At 39.6% G+C, this 20,180-nt stretch overlaps 1 protein-coding gene across 1 annotated transcript; it reads left to right on the top strand.

The window, feature by feature from the left end:
- The first annotated feature begins 644 nt into the window (after positions 1 to 644).
- On the top strand, positions 645 to 19,445 carry homer2 (homer scaffold protein 2). The gene is made up of 9 exons (XM_077713749.1): positions 645 to 1,009; positions 7,959 to 8,115; positions 12,224 to 12,355; positions 12,627 to 12,719; positions 13,342 to 13,481; positions 14,589 to 14,745; positions 14,819 to 14,929; positions 16,198 to 16,278; positions 17,872 to 19,445. The coding sequence occupies exons 1-9, from the start codon at positions 1,005 to 1,007 to the stop codon at positions 18,058 to 18,060; spliced, it is 1,065 nt and encodes a 354-aa protein (XP_077569875.1). The 5' UTR covers positions 645 to 1,004; the 3' UTR covers positions 18,061 to 19,445.
- Positions 19,446 to 20,180: the final 735 nt, after the last annotated feature.

Genomic DNA, 20,180 nt, shown 5'->3' with positions numbered 1-20,180 from the left:
CGGTGCAAAGTTGAGTCCAGAAATGTCAAGGAGTACTACGATGGCAATGGAAAAAGCTCAGGGAACAACAACAGTACTACGTTGAAAATGTCCCCTCTAGAAACAACAACAAAAAGACACCAACAGTTCCGGAAGAAAGGGCTTTCCCCTGATTGACAGCGATAGCCTGCCCTTTGGGAGAAGAGTAAAAAGATATTAAATAATTCCAAATTTAAAAGTAAATAAACACACGCGGTGATTAATGTTCAGGGGTTGCCACGTGTATTCACTACAGATTTTTATATATAATAGTTCATCGTTAATTTGGTGGTAATTTAAAGCCCATGGAAGTATTTATCGTGTTAAAACTGGAAAATCATTGCTTGACAAAATACAAATCCATTAAGATATGAATTGAAATATTTGAGTTTTTTGTTGTTGTTTTTTTATGTGAAATTCAACCATTAAAACAACAGACAGAGAATATATACTACAGTGACAAGATCATTGTAATTTACAGCAGAAGGGTGAAAAGGGACACATGGCACTGATATTTGTTAGAATACTTTATTTTTTAGACAAATTATAAAATACAATCTTTAAAAATAATGATAATAATAATAAAATAATTAAAAAAGGTGGTTTGAGCAGGTGCGAGCCACTTCGTGTCGCTGCTGCAGTGGCTTGTTTTGACGCGTGGAACTCGATCCCACTCACTGTGGGAGGAGGAAAGCATGTCAGGCAGGCAGGTAACCTCCAACATTAACTCGACGACTTGAGCGACCACTTGCAAGAAAGAGGACGGCGAGGCAGGACGCTTTAATTCACTTTGCTTGTTTGTTTTCTTTGCAAATCTCGCCGTTGCGATCGAGCAGCCGCAGGCAAAAACTTGCTTGACAAGAGCACAGCTGAGCGAAACCTAACGAAACCCTTACAAACGAAACCAGCATTCTTCGATTTTCTACTTCAATTTTCCTACACAAACTCTAGATTGTGGACTTTGATTAAATTATCTCCGAGTAGCAATGGGGTGAGTACAACTATACTATTTCGACTTTATAATATGAGGCACCTGCTGTTTCATTTTGGATTCCCGAAAAAATACCTCCACTTTAACCCATTGCCTGCCATTCACAAAGATAGGCGTCCAATTTATTTATACGGGAGGACTGGCTTTGATTGTTAATCATTCAATGTCATTGACGGCAGTGGAAATTATTTGCTGTCAGGCTTCCCTATCAAAATGGATTGGACGTCTTGCGCCGTCAATGGCAGCCATTTAGTTATTTTTTTTCCCAATTATGTAAATTTATTTTAGATTACGGCCAATTTTTGTACAGAATGTGTTTTCTTATTATTTCAGTATCAGGTATTTTCTGTATCTCTATGCATTACATTTCTGGAAAATATACATAAACTGTATCCCCTACAGGTGTATAAGATATATACATTGATATTCAATATATTGTGTTTTTATTCCAGAATGGTGCCTCAAATTAAGCCACCAGTAGAACAATTGGGTCACAAATGAATAGAATGATCGTGTCCTGCGAGGGATATTTTACCAATACTGGGAATAGTTGTGGCTTTGTTGTATGCACTAAAAACTAATGGTGTGCTTACAGTAGTTTAATAGGAAATACAATGCAGGCAGGACTGTCCTTTGGCATAAGATTATGTCATATGTCAGACCTGAGCATATTTTGCAATACCTTTCATAAAACATACCTTCCTTCTGACAGAAGAAAATATTTTACCATTTCATTTTTTTTGGTTTTGTGAGGTGACTACAGAAAAGTATGGTTTAACTCAAGTGTTCATTGTTGTGCATTGATTTTGTATATGTAGTCCTCTTTCAATTGTAGTTACTTTCTATACTTTAGATCTGATCTACTAAACCATTGTTGAGTGTTTGATTAAGCCTGACAGTTTTATTCCAAGGCAGTTATTTTTTATTGGAAAAATCAATTGTAAATCCAAACAAATCAAAAATCAACTGGCCTCCCGGAATGTGTTCGATCTGAGTTTCCACTGATTTACTCTAACAATTGCTGTGGTTGTACTTTGTACTGGTCTCACACTGAGAAGTGTTCCTAATAGCGTGACTCTCTGTGTTAACATCATGGAATACTCTGTTGTTATTATTATGTTGTTATTTCTCATGTGGAGTAAAAATATACTTTTCACAGTGCACGTCAGTCAAATGGACAGTTGAAGTAACACAGTAAGTGAATGCTGCACTACCTGTTTTCCCGGACCAAACTATGTATTGTTTTAAAAAGCGAGTCCCACAGCCCCGACCGACTCCTTCTTAAGAGGTCTACATACCCACCCAAATCCTTTCAAATCTTGTCAGTGTTGTTGTCTTGAAAGTGGCTTGAGTGGACCTGCAGCTTAGTGCCGGTTGCAGCTTTTGTCTCCAACACTGTGACGTGGTGCTCGCCTGCTTTTACTCACTGCCATCAAGTAGTTAGACTTGACACCTCAATACGTCTGGCCAGGCCAAATTCATCTTTCCATTCTCGGAAACAACAGTGCAATGATTGGCACACGTCACTTTTTATAGTTTCATAAATGTCTTGTTTCTTTCCATTTGGATTTGCGTTGCCAAATTGTCTCTTGACAAGAGTTTTTTTTCTACCCCCGAGTCCCATTAACATCCATTTTATGACCGTCATATTGCTCAATGAGTAGTGTAATTGATCTTTTTCAAACAGGACCTATTTTCACAAACTACATATCAAAAGGACCCCCCACTATTATTGCTAAGAAAAGCACTTTGCATTAGATTAGGCATTCAGGCATGAATGAAGAAAGTCTATCCGGAGGGATGTTTTGCAACTCGGTATATACACAAAAAGTCCATTCAGTTGGACACTTCAAAGAGTGATAAAGTAGCCCCCCCATACTGACATAAGGTAAAAGATGATGACGTTTTGCTTGAAACTTCTTAAACTAACACTAAATTGTTAATAAAGGTTAATTTTTGCCAATACCCGGAGGCAAGGAAATGTCTGTCTGACTGATACCTAAAACTGGTGTGTCTTGATAGTGGAAACTATTACGTAAATTCAACTTTAGAATGAGCCTCATTCCTTTTCGTAATGGTTCAGTCTGTTAGCTGTCATTTTTTACATTTTCTTTTGTTATTGTCTGCCTGTGTTTCGGCCCTTTTGGCTCTGGCATCTTTCTTACTAAATGTAGTTATAGATTAACAATAAATTACATCCGCCCTGTGAACTTTCACTGCCCTCCTAACCTTGATGCGTAACTATTGATTTCAGGAAGCAATTTATAATCCAATAAAATGTCATTATTATCCTACTGTTAGTGAGTTAAGACAGACGGAGCTATTCGCGCACATTTAGGGATGTCTAAGTCATGCTAGATGTACTTATCATCTTTTATTGCCTCGCGCAAAGATTCTGGAATAACCGGTACCTACTCCTTTCCTATGCAGCGACATTGACAGCTACACAATCAGCATATATTGCTATTTAAAGTAAGTCCTCCTCGAAGCAGCAATAGCATAGGGACACTACATGATAATCTCCAGGTTGGCCAGAGCCTGACATCGAAAGGCTTAGCACTCATTGATTCGGTCCACATGTGACGTGGCAGCGGGTCTCTCGCTGCCTTGCCACGAGAGTAGACTATAAACCTAATCTGAGATTGCCTTCTTTGTCTGTTAGAGCGGAAGGCGTAGAAGGAAAGTGGATAAAGGCACTTGGTATTGAAGGAACATTGATAAATGCAAGAAGACAGGCTGACTGGAAGTCTCTTTACCAGATGGTTGAGAGCTGGGAGGCCATCTGCTGCCATGCTGTGCCTCACTGGAGACTTCTCATGTCCTCTTCCTTGCAGATTGAAGATTAAGTTGGGCTATGTGACCCATTGCCTCTGTCTGTTGGCGGTAGGACCACTGTGCTTGATGGTTAGAATTGTGACCAGGTTCTTGGAGTTGACTGACCATCTCAATTTATAATTCGACCAATGCTTTTTGAGTATTATGACAGAGCTTCAAGATCTGAATAACATTCAGTTTAATGAGGGTATGAATGCAGAACCTACCAAAAAAAAGAGCATCCACTGTCATTAACCTTTCCAAATGGTTTCAAGTTTTTATGTTCTTTTGTAGAATATGGGCAGGATTTGTTAAAAAAAAAGTGTAGTTACTAATTAAAAAGTAGAGAAAGCCATGTTTTTATTGAAGAAGTGAATGGTTCTATTTAGCTATTTTTCTGTTGATATTTGAAATTATAAATCAAAGTATGGCCGATGCGCAACGTCGACTTCGGTTGATTGCGAGTGTTTTTTTTTTTTCAAATAACACTTTTTATTAAGTCCTTGAACTAAATCATTTCCACTCTGGATATTAACACACTTTCAACTATCTACAGCTTTTCAGACTCGAGTGCAAGGTGTTTAAAGGTGTCATAATAAAGGCATTTGGTATTTCTCTTCAAATTGTCTAGACAAGCCGAGATGCACAAAAATCTGTTTTTGCAATTATTGTTGGACAGGCATTGAAAATATTAACAGTGTGTGGTGGAAAAAGAAAGTGAACTCCGAGAACCAATTGAGTTAATGCAATTTCACCCAACCAGTGTGACAAAACTCTAGGCGTCGGTGAAAACTGCCCTTGCATACAGAAAACACACCCGTCTTTAGTTTTCATGCTAATTGAAGAAGAGTTAACAAAATACCTACTTTGTGAATGAACTAGGACAGGTCACAAAAGTACCGCTTGATATTTACAACTCCCAGCATAGGGCAGAATCCTTTGTTCGTTTTAATAAAAAATCTAGAGTTTCTGATCTACAAAATGTTTCTTTGGGCCTTTTCTCTTCGCAAATGTGCGTTAAGTAAATCATCCCACATGAATTCAATTCATTGGAGTTGCTTGAAAGGGACACAAGGCTGTATGGAGAGAAACAAAAGGCAATTGTTTTTCTTTCTTTTTCTTGCAAGGATGAATGATGTAGGTCTCACTCATCAGGTGGTTCAGTAGAATGTGAACAAGGCTCTTTAAAAAAGAGCCGCACTCTCAAAAGTCGTCCTTTCCGACCGACACCAGCAGTTTTCAGTGTTTGGATGATTTAAGTGATGTAAAAGATTTTGTCTCCTAAATAAAGCATACAGGCTGATTCACACATTTCTGGCAGAGGTTCTTGCCAATGATCATGGAACAGTTAATTCAACACTTCTGGCGAATAACATCGCTTGACTAACGTGTTTTGCATATTTGTATAAATCGCAGGTGTTGACATTGTGTTTACCCAAAGCAAGAATTTCAATCATGTGCTACTCATCACTAAATTGCCCCGAGGTAAGAGTATGACCATGTATGGTTGTACGTCTCCTTGTGCACTGTGATTGGCTGGCCACTGATTCAGGGTGTCCCCACCTGGTGCCCATGGTTGGCTGGGACACGCTCCAGCACCCCCATGAAACTTGTGCGTATAAGCGGAAAAGGAATGAATGAAAACATAAAACGAAATATTTTCTGTTCTCCCCATTTTTAAAATTGTAAATAAATAAAATTACACCAGAATATTTGCCCAAAAAAGATTTGGACAAAATGTATTGTCTGTAAAGGATTTATTGACCAGCAGAAAAGCTGCCAATACATCCATTGATTAATTACGGTATGTTAAATAAGTTTTCTCCCAATAAAACTGTCTCGAGATAAAAATTAGTTTGACAGCTCTGTTTTAGTTTCTAACTGTCACCAATGGATTTAAGGAGTGGAACGAGTGTACCGGAAATATCTTCCCTTGAGTACACACACCAACCTATCAATTATTGAAGAGATCAGCTGGAGAGGGTGAGCTTATGACAGTCGGCTGGATGAAGAACATGAATTATCATATTTTGTAAACATACTTCATGTGTGTCATTTCAGTCGGACAAACGTGACAAAGACTTTTCTGTTGGTTTTGCATGCATCTGTGCAGAAATGCCTGTGTGCAGGTGCACTCATGCATGCACTGACATCTGTGGACCAGATCTAGATGTAGTAGTTGATATATCTACACTATTGCTACTTTTTTCAGTTTTTACCTGAGGTAGTGTACATTTTATTTCCCACAGAAGGCACTGACTGACAACTCTTCTCCACTGCTCAGTAACGCAAGGTCATTATTTGCGTAAATTTCATGGAGGATTCCCTGCCCTTCAAACAAAAGAGCACCAGTGATTCTGTGTGCATGATTAGCTAGCGGTCACTCGGGGTCATGCTCTCAATGCAGTTGACGGGTCGATTAGTCTACATCTCTACACAAACCAATTTTTGTCCAAATTTCCGTCAGTGTACCACGCCTCCTGCCAATGGTCCGTTGTGATAGTTTCCGGCGACCCTTATGAAGGTTAATGGCTCAGAAAATGAATGGATGGGGATAAAGTGGCACAGAATATGAATGATAGGATTGAAATTCCCACTATTTACTATGGCAGGCATACCTCACTGTTAGCCAGTGAAATTAATCAAAATAATTGTTTTCCTCGGAAATGTAGATCACTGGAACTAGTTATGTGACGGCACCCATGTGTTTGGCGGTGACCTTTTACTTCTCCTTCCCTATCAGGGTGAGCTGGCCGCTGACATTGCCACCGCAAAGGTCAGCATATGCATGTGCGCCAGCAGCACTGATCTGTAGTGTGGCATTTATTCTTTTAAACCACACAAGGCATAAGATTAGCCACTGTCCTTTCATTAAGCTTTGTTTTTTTGTAAGAACCATCATCTCATCTGGAAGGGGAATATTTAACCGCTATACATTTTCGTCTTTCCCTGTCTGACATCATTTTCTGAACCAGCAGGAATGCTTAAATCCCGTCCTTTTGATGTTATGCTTCTGCTGCAAGACTCATAACTCTCCTTTTAGAAATATACGCTTACATCCTAGCCGCCTGATGGTGTAGTGGTTCACTTGCCTGACTTTGATGTGGGCTTGATTCCTGCTAGTAGCTGTAGGATTGTAAATTTGAATGGTCGCTAATCTCTCTGTGTACTTTATGGCTGACTGGAGACCAGTCTAGGGTGTAGTCTGGCTTTTGCCCAAAGTCAGCTGGGATTGGCTCTGCCAATCAAATGCTTTTGCGTCTTCCAACACACTGGAGGTGGGGAGGCAGAACACTACTGAATAGCAATGATAAAAGAAATACCATTGGTTAATTGGGTCATTTTCAAATTCACTTGTGATGTTCAGTGTTAATAAGGAATCTCTAACAAACAATGTTGGAATTGGAGGAATGCACTGCTCAAATCAAGATGTTATATAACCCTGCTAGCAATGATATTGCATCTAGTCATAGTCCTCAGTGCACCCAAACTGCCTCATGCATCCCACAGATCCTCATACCATGTTATGCTCCTCTGTAAGGATGTATGCAAATTTCTCTGCCTTTTCTCACGTTTTCCGAAGTGGGGAAAGGGAATTATGACAGCCTAGTAGCCAGCATTTGATTATTGTACAGGTTGGGGATTGAGATGATTCGGTGTCAGGTAGAGATCGCGTATTTGTTGGAGTGACGTGAACAAAGTGCTCTCGTTTCATGTGTTCCTTTTTTTAGACTCCTCTTTCTTGATGTCAATCCGGTTAAATTGAATGCGTCATGCTGTTCCAACAATTGGGGAAATGCCATTAGGCTTTCAAAATCTTGCCATGTTACACATATGATGTCAGATCAGAATGTTTCATATTGTGTTAATAGCTTTTTGTCGTCATGAGGATTTTTGTTAGTGTTCCATTATCACTGGCCTCACTCTGTCTTTCAGGAATGACAGCTTCAAAGCCTGCAAGCTTTGTATAAATCAGTATAAATATTTTTTTAAAGTCATTGGCTGTCATTCTACCAATATTCTTCCATCTATGGCAGTGAATGAGTTATTAGGAAACATCTGGATGACTACATACTGTATTACTGCTCACATAAATCTCAAAACTGTTCTTCACCTCTTTTTTTTTGTAAACTAGGGAGCAGCCAATCTACACCACTAGGGCCCATGTCTTCCAAATTGACCCAACAACTAAGAAGAACTGGGTCCCAGCCAGCAAGCAGGCTGTCACAGTCTCTTATTTTTATGACAGCACACGCAACAGCTATCGCATCATCAGCGTGGATGGATCCAAGGTAGGAGCGCTCTCCACACTGTATGGGATTGCACCAAACAGAAGACTTGTTTGATATTGATAAATATGCCAAAGCTTTCAACTATTTGAGAAGTGTCAGTAATAATATAGAGCCTTATCCCATCCATCCCATCCAGCGTCATCAATGCTTCAATACTAACCTTAATTTTCAGTGATCTTTTGTGACGTTGCCCAAACAAATCATGTGATTTCATTTCCAAAATTAAGGGTGTGTCTTATTGGGCTTCTCTGAGAAAAGACATTTTCTAAATTAATGGACTGCAAAAGTATTGACATTTGTTTAGTGACTGTCAGATTACCTATAACATTATTATATATTATATATTTTCATGGTATAATTACAATTATTATATTAAATGTCTGTATATCTGGGTCATTCAGTAAACAGAACTGTTAAAGTGTTACATAGAATTTAATGTACAGACTGCCATTTGCAGCACTGGCTGACAAATTTGACCTATTTATCTATCCTAGACTTGCACTCTCAGAAAAGTTAAAACTCTAGCTCATTAATATTAGACATAATATCAAATAGCTCCTTAATGGACATTGTACATTGTCATTATAATTTACGGGTATACCTGTGATTAATGACAGACTGTCAATATTAGCATTGCGTGTCATATTAGAAGCCATTTAAGCTGTGTAAATATTTATATTCACACTACCACCATTCTTCATCTTGGTGTAAGTGTGGATTATGTTTCCATGGCGATAAGAGCTTCCTCTCCTTGTGAAAAGCCACAGATATTGTCATGCGATCATTTTCAACCCTTTGATTGCTTGGGAGTAATTGTAGCGGTGTAGTAAGTAGGCTGTTGTTTGGATTTTGCGCCGCTCTTTGGGTACTTAGGCTGCTGGGTTTGCTGTTGGAATGAGAGATTTTGGACGAAATGTGTCCATTTTTTTTGCACGCTGCGGATTATAAATCATCAGAAAGACGCTCTTGGTGTAATGTGATGAGCGGATTTTCGAAGCATTTTTTTTAGGGTAAAATCGCTTAGGAGACATGAATATGAGGTATTGGTGTATTTCTGCAAAGCTTTGTGTAGTCAAGTGACTCCCACTGCTTAAAGCCAGCGCGGCAACACTCATCAGGTTATGTCATCACGCTGTACTGACAGCAGTTAACTGGCGACTCATGGACTACACTGGCTTCTTTTATTTTTGCAAGATCCTTTGTTAAAAAATATAAAAAAGATCTTCATTTGTATACAGAAAAGTGCTGAGGGCTATTTTTCATTTCTGACTGCATCCAGTTGTATTTGAATGTGTTCTCTTGAGTGCTTCCCAAAGGTCAGAACTCTTCTTTGCTCTCCCACTCACGCTTTATAATTTCTGCCACGTCATGAACATTAGGAAACAAATCATTTTTTTCTCAGTACTTTTCCACGGGAAACTGAAGTCTTTCCTTAATTTCATAAATTTTCACAAGATTGCAAGAAATGAAATAGTATATAAAAGCTCTTATTTCCTAACTGCTAGGGTTTGTATGGGTTTGCGCTTAGTAGTTTACTTTAGGTTAAAATGATGTACCGAAAAAACAGCAACAACAACAACAAAACTGACATCGGTCTCCTGAAATGGATGTGCTAGTGACTCAGTCTGCCTTTGTTTCTCGTGAATCAAGCCATCATCCCACGAGTTCATCCAACCATTTTGTAAACACTTTAAACGGGCTTAACCCGCAGCAAGGCCTTTTCAACAATGCCAGCTATCAATTGAACAAGATTGGTGTAATGGATCTTGGACTTCAAATTAAAATATGCAAACTGGGAGAGTTGTTTCTAAAATTTGGTCCCACCACTTTTTACAACATTGGACCCAAATTTCTGATTACCAGCCATGTGATGATAGGTTGGAATAATTCAAGAACAAAGCAAAATTTGAAGTTTCTCTTAATTTAAGATTCTCTAGGATTAATGGCACAGACGTGATCTTTTGATAGTGAAATAGCGCACAGTAACCTACTTGGCAAGTCACTCACTAACACTTCATTTTTACACCCGTTGATGCTTTGGTTCCCAGTCTGTTCCTTTAGAAGTTTATATTTTTACAACTCCCACAGCTTCCGCTGGATTACTTCCAATTTTGAATTCAGGGAATTAAAAACAACACATCATCGTTTCTGTTCAGCTCAGTGGAAGTCACTTGTGTTCTGTCCTAGTCATTCTCTCAAGCCTCATTCAGGGAAAAAAATAATCACACAATATTTGTTTAATACATGATCTTTCATTTGGGCACTCTTTGTGAAGAAACTCTTTCTGCGCAACCGTTTTTGCTGCTGTATGCGCAAACCCTGTCTAACTGTCAGCTTATATCGGTTCACTGGTAGAACCGGGCGGCTCCCCCATGATGATGAAGCAAGTTGAAGTGCATCGCCAGCACCTCTGCCTCCTTCTCTCCCTGATTGACCCTATCAAATGACTCTTTTCTCTTTGTACTGACATTAATGAAATAATGTCACCGTTCGGTAACAACAGTCATCTCTATAACACAATAGGATCCTCATCCTTAACCTGGTTTTTCCACCACTATCCCAATGAACCCATAACCCAGTTTAATCATGTGACACTCCAATCAATCTGCATTCCTCCCTCAACGACTGAGATTGTGTGGTGTTTGCCACTTGACAAGGGTCTCATATACGATATGACGTAATCTGACGCCGCTTATGCTAAAGACTCAGAATTTACATAACGAGACGAGGAAATTAGCTCCATAGGGCCAACTAGAGCATTCGTGCACAATTAGAAAGGGCCCTCAGGTTAGTAGTGGTTAGCCGCACTTTAATTTGCACTTCCTGTTGCACTTGATACAGGGCTGCCTGGCTGTCCACCCCCGCAGCTGCCCGCGTCACTCCACTCCCCCTCCCTCTGTCACACTCTCACTTGCCTACTCGCTTGATTACAGTCTTGCGAGCACATTCATACCACCTACAGCATCCTTAATGGATGTTTTGATGATGCAAATGTAGTATTGGTTGGAGAAAATTTAATGCAAACCTATTTTTCGGAACGATTCAAACTGTCTAGAGTAGGGATGGTGAACAAGTTATACACAAAGAGCAAAGATTTTATATTGTGTGAGTCAAAGAGGCACACCTTGTGTCAGAAGCAGCATAAAAAAAATCTATCTGCCAATTTATTTTTTGAAATATAATTTGTTAAACCAACAAGCCACAAACATTATATATACAAAATATGATAAGAAGCAAAGAGCCACATGCGGCTCAAGAGCACTGTGTTGGCCATCTCTGGTCTAGGGGAAGGACCACTTATCTCTACGGTTTTGTTAAACCAGCGAAAACTATTCTAATTGTTACACACGTAATAGTAATCTCATTTAGGAAAGCCATTTTTTTTTGCTGTTAGAAATTTCTTAAACAGTGAAGCAAAAACAACTATTTATTTTTTGGTTTAGTTCATATAATCAAATTTCTTTTCAGTTACAAGCCTGTAGAAAAACAGCTTAAAGCGGGTTTAGTATTTTATGAACTTCGGTTCATGCCACCTTCTAAAAATCGCTATAGTTTGCAGCAGCCCAGATTTCCACTATCAACATTAAATTTTCATATCTTGCCCACATCTTCAAACAAATGTGACAAGCAGCTCCAAATTCACTCAGCTGCCTAAGATGAAGTGTTGTTCAGGATTCTCCAAAGTGCTGTTTCTCCTTTGAGAAATTGGGGTCGCTTTATTTTTTAAATTTAGACAAACCTCGAAGAATATAGCCTGAATCCGTTCTGACAACAAAATTCTGCAGGCTTTTCTCTCTAGGTTTTTGTTTCTATTTGGAGCCATTGAAAAAGGTGGAGGGGTATTTCGGGGGTGTCGAAAAGGACACATCTGTCTGTCATTTGAATTCTCAAATGCTGTATGTGGAGTCAGGTTGCTATGAAACAAGAACTGGCCTGTAATTCAGTATTTTCAGTGTACTTTAGTTGATAGGATAATTTGTATAAATGTCCCTTTCTGAGTTCCATAGACAGCGATAGACGTTCCAGAAATTTGATCTTGATCGCCGTCAATGGCTCTGAAACATGATAACTTTACACCTCCATGAACTCTATCTTATTTTCCCTCTAGGTTATCATCAACAGTACCATCACCCCCAATATGATGTTCACCAAGACTTCGCAGAAGTTTGGCCAATGGGCAGACAGTCGAGCCAACACAGTCTTTGGATTGGGCTTCAGTTCCGAGCAGCAGCTTGCCAAGGTAATAGACCTTCTGTCATTTTATCTGCTGAAGGAGTGCGTAGGCAGGGTATTGATGTTTCAATAATTATGCCCAAAGTGTGACATCATAACAGCGCCACAAAACCATTAATATACTGGCAAAAAATAAGAGGAAGGTGGCACGGCAAACAGTGGGCGGATTTGCCGCATTTTGAGAGGGTTTTAGGCATAAATATGCATGCTTTGTTTGACAACTAGATAAACCGGTGGGATGTTCATTCTAATATGAAACTTTATTCCAACTCACTCAGTTTGCCGAGAAGTTCCAAGAAGTCAAAGAGGCAGCCAAAACAGCCAGAGACAAATCTCAGGAGAAGGTGGAGCTGCTGAGTAATCAATCCCAGGTAATCAAAATGTCACCATTTTTTTGTCACAAAAGATGATACTCTGAGCTATAGAGACTTTAAGCCTCTACATAAACATTTGATGCAGTTTTACACCTCGCACGAGCATTAAATGTGTTGAAACAGTATTCATTACTTCCCATTGCCACTGTCAATAACAGCAAATGGAATTATAACACCATTTAGACAAAATCACAATTCTTGTTAGCGCACTTTGGCAAACAAGCATCACTTGTTAAACCCAGTTTAGTGAAAAACTGTCTAAATAAATCCTTCTGTGACAATTATGTGTGGAGTCATCCAAATTCCAAAAATGGATGTTTAGGTTTACAATGTTACAGTTGAAATTACACCTAGTATTGTGTGGCCTTTGAAATATTACGATCAACTCTACAGGTGCTTTTTTAAATTCAAGGCATCACCAGTGGAAGCGCTAGATGTGTGGCTGTGTGGTATCTGAAATGGCACCATTTTTTTTTACGGCATTTTTGCCAACACAGTGTCCAATTTCACTGTGGTGCAGGGTTTTTGAGAGGTTATCAAGTGTGACAACACCACAGGTCAGATAGTTCAGTCTTGTTAAAGGGCCATGGAATATAAAAGCAACCATGCCCCTCTGCAGGAGTCTGGACGTGACACTCCAACAGACAACCAGGCTTCCAGCATCAATGGCACCGATGATGAGAAGATCTTTCATGTGGGTCCAGATACCGTTCTTCTCAAGAATGAGAATGACCTCCTCAAGAGTGTTGTAGAACAGAGGTAAGGGTTCTTCATTGACACTTATGTATTCCCGGGAGAAGTGTAGTATGATTGGGTTTGTACATTTGAATTTGCGGTCATTATTTCACTCGAACAAGAGAGCAAATTGAGATGGAAGATCCACCGAGGCATTTAGCTTCAGTAATACCAATGCCGAGTGCAGTAAATTATAATTACACGAAAGGAGCAGATGTTGTTCCAGATGGGATTCAGATGACCCCCGGAACATTAGGGTCAAACGGAACGCTCGCTCCTTTTAGATAATTTGGTTAGCCGTACAAAATAAATCAGACATGCAGCTAATTATCAGATCACCTCTGGCAACACTGAGTCCTCCGCATGACATTTTATTATGAAAGCAATTCATTCCGATAGTCGGGGATGGATGTTGGATCTTTCAAATTAATTTTCGGGAAATCAGCCTGAAATCCCCAATTATGATTTTAACAATACTTTTCCTGAAATTGAGTCACTGTCCTCCTGCGGCGGTTCACATTTTGACATCATGAGTCCAAGTCGATGCTTATTAATTGATGAGTTTGTTCATTGTAGTGTATAAACTAAATTATAATTTTAAAGCCAGCCCACAATACATACCCTATATTGTGGGCTGGCTTTTATGTTCTCTGAACATTTAAAAAGGAAAGACAACACAATTATTTTGTGCACCCCAGTGGAAAAAATCCTTTTTGAGCAATTAATAAAAAGAACAACTGAATTTCAGGTCCCTGATGTGTAATAGCAAGGGGAAATCAATAATAAAAGCCAAGTTTCCAAGATGTGACCATTGTAAACAGGGACAAGTATTTTTTCAATCTGTTCTATTTTAGCCAAACAGATAACTGATGTTAGAAAATGGCTTCACTCATAAACAGTCTTTTTTGTGTGTGTGTATTTGGACATTTTCTCCATTATTGGAGATGGTATTTGGCTAGATAGTAATAGAATTCAATTCATATTGTCGAAAGTCGATTTAGGCAAATTGTCGATTTGAAAGGACACTAATTGTTGGCCTTTTTTCACCTAAAAATATGAAGAAAAAAAACAATGCACGCTTATTTTGACTCCATTATACCCCAAAAAATAATTCTGATTTTTGTTTGACAGCAACAGCAACGCCAAGAACTTGGAAACTGAGCTGCAGACATTAAGAGAGAATAACGCCAGGCTGGTTGACGCACTGCAGGAATCCTCGGCTAATGTCGAGAGCTGGAAGCAACAACTCGGCGCCTCTCAGGAACAGAGTGAGACGCTCAGGGCAAAGGTAATGTCGACAACTGTCACCAGTTTCCTTTCTTCCATTTGACCCGATGCCATTCTCGCCGATCGGCATTTAGATCGCCGAGCTGGAGGTTCAGTGTAACGAGATCAGTCAGGAGAATCAGCGAAACGCTCAACTGGGGCTACGCGTGCACGAACTGGAGGCCGAGTTAAGCGACAGAGAGCAGGTGAGCACGGATACAATTTGCTGTCACAACAACACACCGTCTCGCTCTCTCGGGAGGTCATTAGATGGTGACGATCGTCTTGGGAGTTCACTCTTGTCCTGTCCAACTTTTAGAATCACTCTGTTTGTCATCTCCAATGTTCAGGAAGTCGACATCCTCGACTTAGAAACAAAGTTTAACATCATTAAAAGATCAGAGAAAGGACTGACATCGATAAAAATATGCAAGTTAAAATGTTAAAAGTTCATTTGGCACCAAGACACCTTGCTCATCACCAAAATCTGTTTTTCGTTTTCACAGTCAGTCTGCAAAACCAAACAACTTCCGGTTCACGGAAAAATAAGGAATGCAGTGTTTACGCATCGGTTTGTGTCTAAGCTTCAGGTAGCAATGTTGGTGCATTGAGTGCCGTTTTCTGGACAATTTTTTTTAAATACACCCCTTGCAAATAAACCAGGGAAAACACTAATGATTGGTTAATACAGTTTTTTTTATTTGAATGTATTTTACTTTTCTATACACATTTTATTGTCATTAAATTATACTTTTTTGACCCTATAGAATTCAGGTTGTCCCGACAGCAGTTAGATGTGGTAATCCCTTGATTTAGTAGTATACCAATTTACCCATTTTGAGAACTATAACTAATGAGTTTCATAAGCTTGAAGTGAAGGAAAAATGAAAAGAAATTCCTTTGTCATGAAGAATTTTAAGTTCATAGCGCATTTCAGAGCTCATTTTAAATTATGATCAGAGGACGATTGCCCGAGAAGAGGCGGCATTGTTTCTAGTCATAATGCGCCAACACTGACCCACGGTAGTGCGCTGGCTGGCTTAAAATGATGGTTAGCGAGCAGGTGGCCCGGTGACTCACTTCTCCTAGAAACACCCGCACACACCAGCCGGTCACGAAATGGCGCGCACAAACTGCTGCAGGTGTTTACAAATGGCAGCTTATCATCATTATTGATCTGTTTTTATCAAGTGTGTGTCATAGAGAGCCAATGGAACACCAGTTTCAGGGCAAATTACGACATAGAAAGTACGTGAAGTGAAATCTTTATATTTACTGGGTACTTTTTCATTTGGCGGTTGCTATTGACAGCTCTAGAATACTCGTTTTTTTACCATCTCGTCCCCTTAAAGGGAAAGATGAGCATTTACAGTAAGTCCCAATTTAAGGGAAAGCACTTAGCACATTTGATTTAATTAACACTTTTCACAGATTCAAAACTATAAAGTGGCTCTCATTTTCTTCCCTATTGTAGGAGCTGGACAATTTAAGAAAGCAAGCAGAGACCATCCCTATTCTGATGGCCGAATGTGAGAGCGTCACATCCAAATTGCAGGTAATGATGAATATTTCGACAGTGAAACAAAAGTATTCGTGGTTTGCGCAATATTGCATTTGCTTTGAGCCGCGTGGTTGGTCCACAAAGCTCCGCCCACCCCCGCCCGTCCCATTTTTTTTTTTTAAACAAAGAAGCGCTTGTTCATGAAATCTGAAGTGCAAGAGTGCGCAAGCCAGGTGTGACATCAGAGCACCTGTAGCCACATCAAAAGTCAAAGTTGGAAATAGAAGTTGTGCGACACTATGAGCCGCCGCCATCGCCACAGTGGCGGCGGTGGCGGCCTCTCAGGCTGATCAGGCGAGCGCAATGAAAGCAAGAATGACATGCCTTAAAGTTCCCCAACTGGATGAACAACAACAAAGACTTGGAGCTGTCTCCTCCGCTCCGATGGTTTCTAAAATGACAAGGTTTTATTCTCCTAATACTTGCGCACAGCTGATTTATTTAAAAATGGAATTCCTTGGCCAATTCCAAAAGGCCTGCGTTTGCACTGGTGTGTCTGTCCTGTCCTTAAATGTGACACTGCGAGGGCAGATAAAGTTTCAAGAGCCAACTGGAGCTCACAACCATGCGGGTGCAGACCCTATTTAGCACTACTATTTTAAACTCCCTTCGTTGGTATCTTTAGCATTAAAGTGTTGCCTGACTGTCTGGGATGTCACCTTTGCCCTCAAAAAATGACTTTATACTAATTATAGAACTTAAAACATTAATGAGCGGTTTTAGTTTTCATCAATTCATCTGGATTAATAGCATTTTCTCAGTGTTTTATTCACACAATATGATTTGTAAAGAGAAAGAGACTTGTTGAATGGCAACACACTCGTGAAATAATTCATGTGAATTCCGTAATACTCTTTGTAAAAATATGTATTCCATATAGATTTAAATGCATATTAGTGGACATGTGAACTAAATATACACAGGAGCAAATAATGTATACCCTTTAAATATATACATTTAATCAGGTTTATTTAACTCATTTTTTTATTAATTAATCTTGATTACATGCATTTTCCTAGTGTTTTATTGACACAATACTATTGGTACAAAATATGTATTTTTATATAGATTTAAATGGATATTAGTGAACAGCTGAACCAATTATGTTACAACAGGAGCAAATATTTTATCCATTTAAAATCTGCCTTTAATCAGGTTTACTTAATTCATTCATCTTAATTACAAAACATTAAAAAATATTACAAAATCTGAAACATCCCTGGGTGAATTTGAATGAACAAAAATACTGTTGTGGGAGGAATACATTTAGGCATTTCATGTGGTATGAAATCAAACAACAAAAAACAAATAATACATTGTTTTTTATATGACAAAATAATGAAGGGTCACAAGTACTTTTTAGTTGTACTGTCATTTAATTTGAAAGAGAAAAATGAGAAATTCTGTCACAAAATGGCAGTAATGACCTTTTCTTTCTGGTCAAAACAAAGTTGATTCTCATTTTTTTTTTTTGCCACAATGCATACAATTTGACACCAAAATCGGATTTCAATGGTATCTATGGATTGTGGAAAGGTTTCCATTGGTGCCCATCCAACACTCATTTTTCTTCTCTCTTCCTTCCAGTCTGCTGAGACAAAGAACCGAGAGCTGGAAGGAAGGATCGACGTCCTCCACATGGATGTGGACGACAGTCGCCAGAAGCAAGGCAACATCAAGGGCGAGCTGAAGAAGTTCATGGACGTCCTAGACGTCAAGCTAGACGAGCTACACGAGTTCCGACGGGGTCTCTCCAGGCTGGGAGCCGAAAACTAGCTCTCAGTTTCACCTTTTCGGGAGCACTGACTACTTGGGGGGGTTAGGAGTCGTCCGCCCACCGCACTGACGTACTCTGGGTCAAGTGACCTCACCTTTTGTGTGCAACTCAATCAAGAGTCATACTTCGAAGCTTATATTTGTGACAGAAGGGGCTGGTGGTGGTGGGTTCATCGTTAAGGGCTACAACGTAAACACCATTGATCATCACTTGTGTCATCATCGGTGTTATGACGCCCCTTCCTCGCAATCCGTAGGCTGTCCTCAGGTGTGCAACTCGGACATGACGCGCACATGCAAGAATAACGGTCGCGACACAAAGTGCCTCTAGGGGGGGCTTTTCGGCCCTTCCGGTGAGGACGAGTGGCCCCGCGTGAAAAGCATCGCCATTCAGGCTAAGGGAAACGGGTCAAAGGCAGACGTTCAACAGAACGTGGCAACCATCCATCCAAATTAATAGTCTAATTTTGGTCCTCTATGGAGAATTGGTGCCACCGTTTTGCTATCCAGTGTATTGCATTTATCAGAGGATAGCTGAAATTATTGCGAAAGCTTCTCAAAAGTAGGCAAATTTAAACATTAGTTTTCTAGGTCTGCATACAAAGAAGCACTGAAACAAATTTGAAACAAACCTGAGCGAAAGTTTCAGATGTGAGGGTTTATTCACCATTTTTTAAAATGAAACTTGAGTGTCACATCCAATGTTTGACTATGTTAGAAGTTTCTCCTTTCAGTGCAATGCCTCCCAAGCTACAAATTGAACTCATTGGCTCCAATAGACGCCCAATCCATTTGAACTGCGAGCTCAAAAATGCCAAGCGAATGGATGTCATTCGGTACCATGCCACAGACGTTAACCCTGATAAAAGTAGTTTCATTTCCCACTCAGTTTTCTCGTAGAGCTTTTCCAAAAATGGTACAACGGGTGTCTCCATAGCTTTTTTTCCAGGCATCCAAAATGATCCGAAGACCGTAAACTAACTGGCTGGCCATGATTTATTCATTTTTTCCCCCCTACAAACTGGTTGATGTGCTTCCTTCGACTCCACTATGGCTTTTGCCCCCCCCCCCCCCTTTTTTTTTTTTTTTTGCTTGGTGGTGGTGATTTTTGACACGGGTGGACGATGTGAACCGGACTATGAAGGGACTTTATCTAACATTATTTATTTGTGTGCCTCTCTCCTGTGTGTCTCGAATACAAGTCAATCTACATGGAAACCAATAGAGGAAATATACCAAACCTGTCTTTTCAAAGCTGCTTTGTACAACAATCTATTTTTAAATATTTACAAAGAACAACTATGTATACTTGCATCTCTGTCGTGAAATTGGATTTTGTCGCTCTAAAACCAAACGTGAAAATATGATATTTTGTTTTGAAACAATAGCATTTGTGGCTTCACTTTATTTTACAATATTGCTGAAATTTAACTTCATGAGAACACTGTGATTGTGTGTTAGGGAATGTTAGGATTACAGCTATGAATTAACATAGCCATAATCCTAATATAGCATAACACACACACATGCACACAAAACACAAGGCATTGCAGGGATTTCCCATAAATGTTATGAAGCAGAGCGAAAAGACACTAACTCACCTTTTTCACCACTAAAGAAAATGTCAGCAATAGAATATCTGCAGTGGTGAATTGGAGGGCTGTTGCCGTGGCAACTTAATATTACTTTTCTTTTGCATCCTATTTACAGAAACAAATGAGAAATATACAGTGCAATATCTCCTATTCTAGATTCTGTCAATGTATTCATTGACTGCAGCTTGTAGCTCACTCCTCACTCAACTAATACCTTATTGTGTCTAGGTTTGATATCGACGTCCAAGCCATTTACACTAGATGGGGTTCGACTGATGGTATTTCCATGCCATTGACGTACACAGACGTCCAATATCATCAGTGGAAATGCCTTTGAAGCCGATCAGTACGTCTTCCCCTGAGGAAAATGACAAGGCACTGTGAAACACCCACCAGGACTCCCCGTTGCCATAGTAACGAGTTGCTCTTCTGTTGACAGTCAGGCGTGCAGCCCACCAACAGCAAGTCATGTCCAATCATCGAGATGTGTGAGACTGACAGCTGCTGTGCTCCCATTCGTCATTG

The sequence above is a fragment of the Stigmatopora nigra genome, chromosome 3 (genome assembly GCF_051989575.1).
Source record: "Stigmatopora nigra isolate UIUO_SnigA chromosome 3, RoL_Snig_1.1, whole genome shotgun sequence".
Taxonomy (NCBI): domain Eukaryota; kingdom Metazoa; phylum Chordata; class Actinopteri; order Syngnathiformes; family Syngnathidae; genus Stigmatopora; species Stigmatopora nigra.
The sequence above is the reverse complement of the archived record's forward strand: the minus strand, read 5'-3'. Positions and strand labels throughout refer to the sequence as shown.

Excerpts from the sequence above, each read along its gene's own strand:
- homer2 (XM_077713749.1), top strand. Across the intron at positions 12,356-12,626 it reads CCGAGCAGCAGCTTGCCAAG|TTTGCCGAGAAGTTCCAAGA; the intron begins GTAATAGACCTT and ends CAACTCACTCAG. Across the intron at positions 16,279-17,871 it reads GCGTCACATCCAAATTGCAG|TCTGCTGAGACAAAGAACCG; the intron begins GTAATGATGAAT and ends TCTTCCTTCCAG.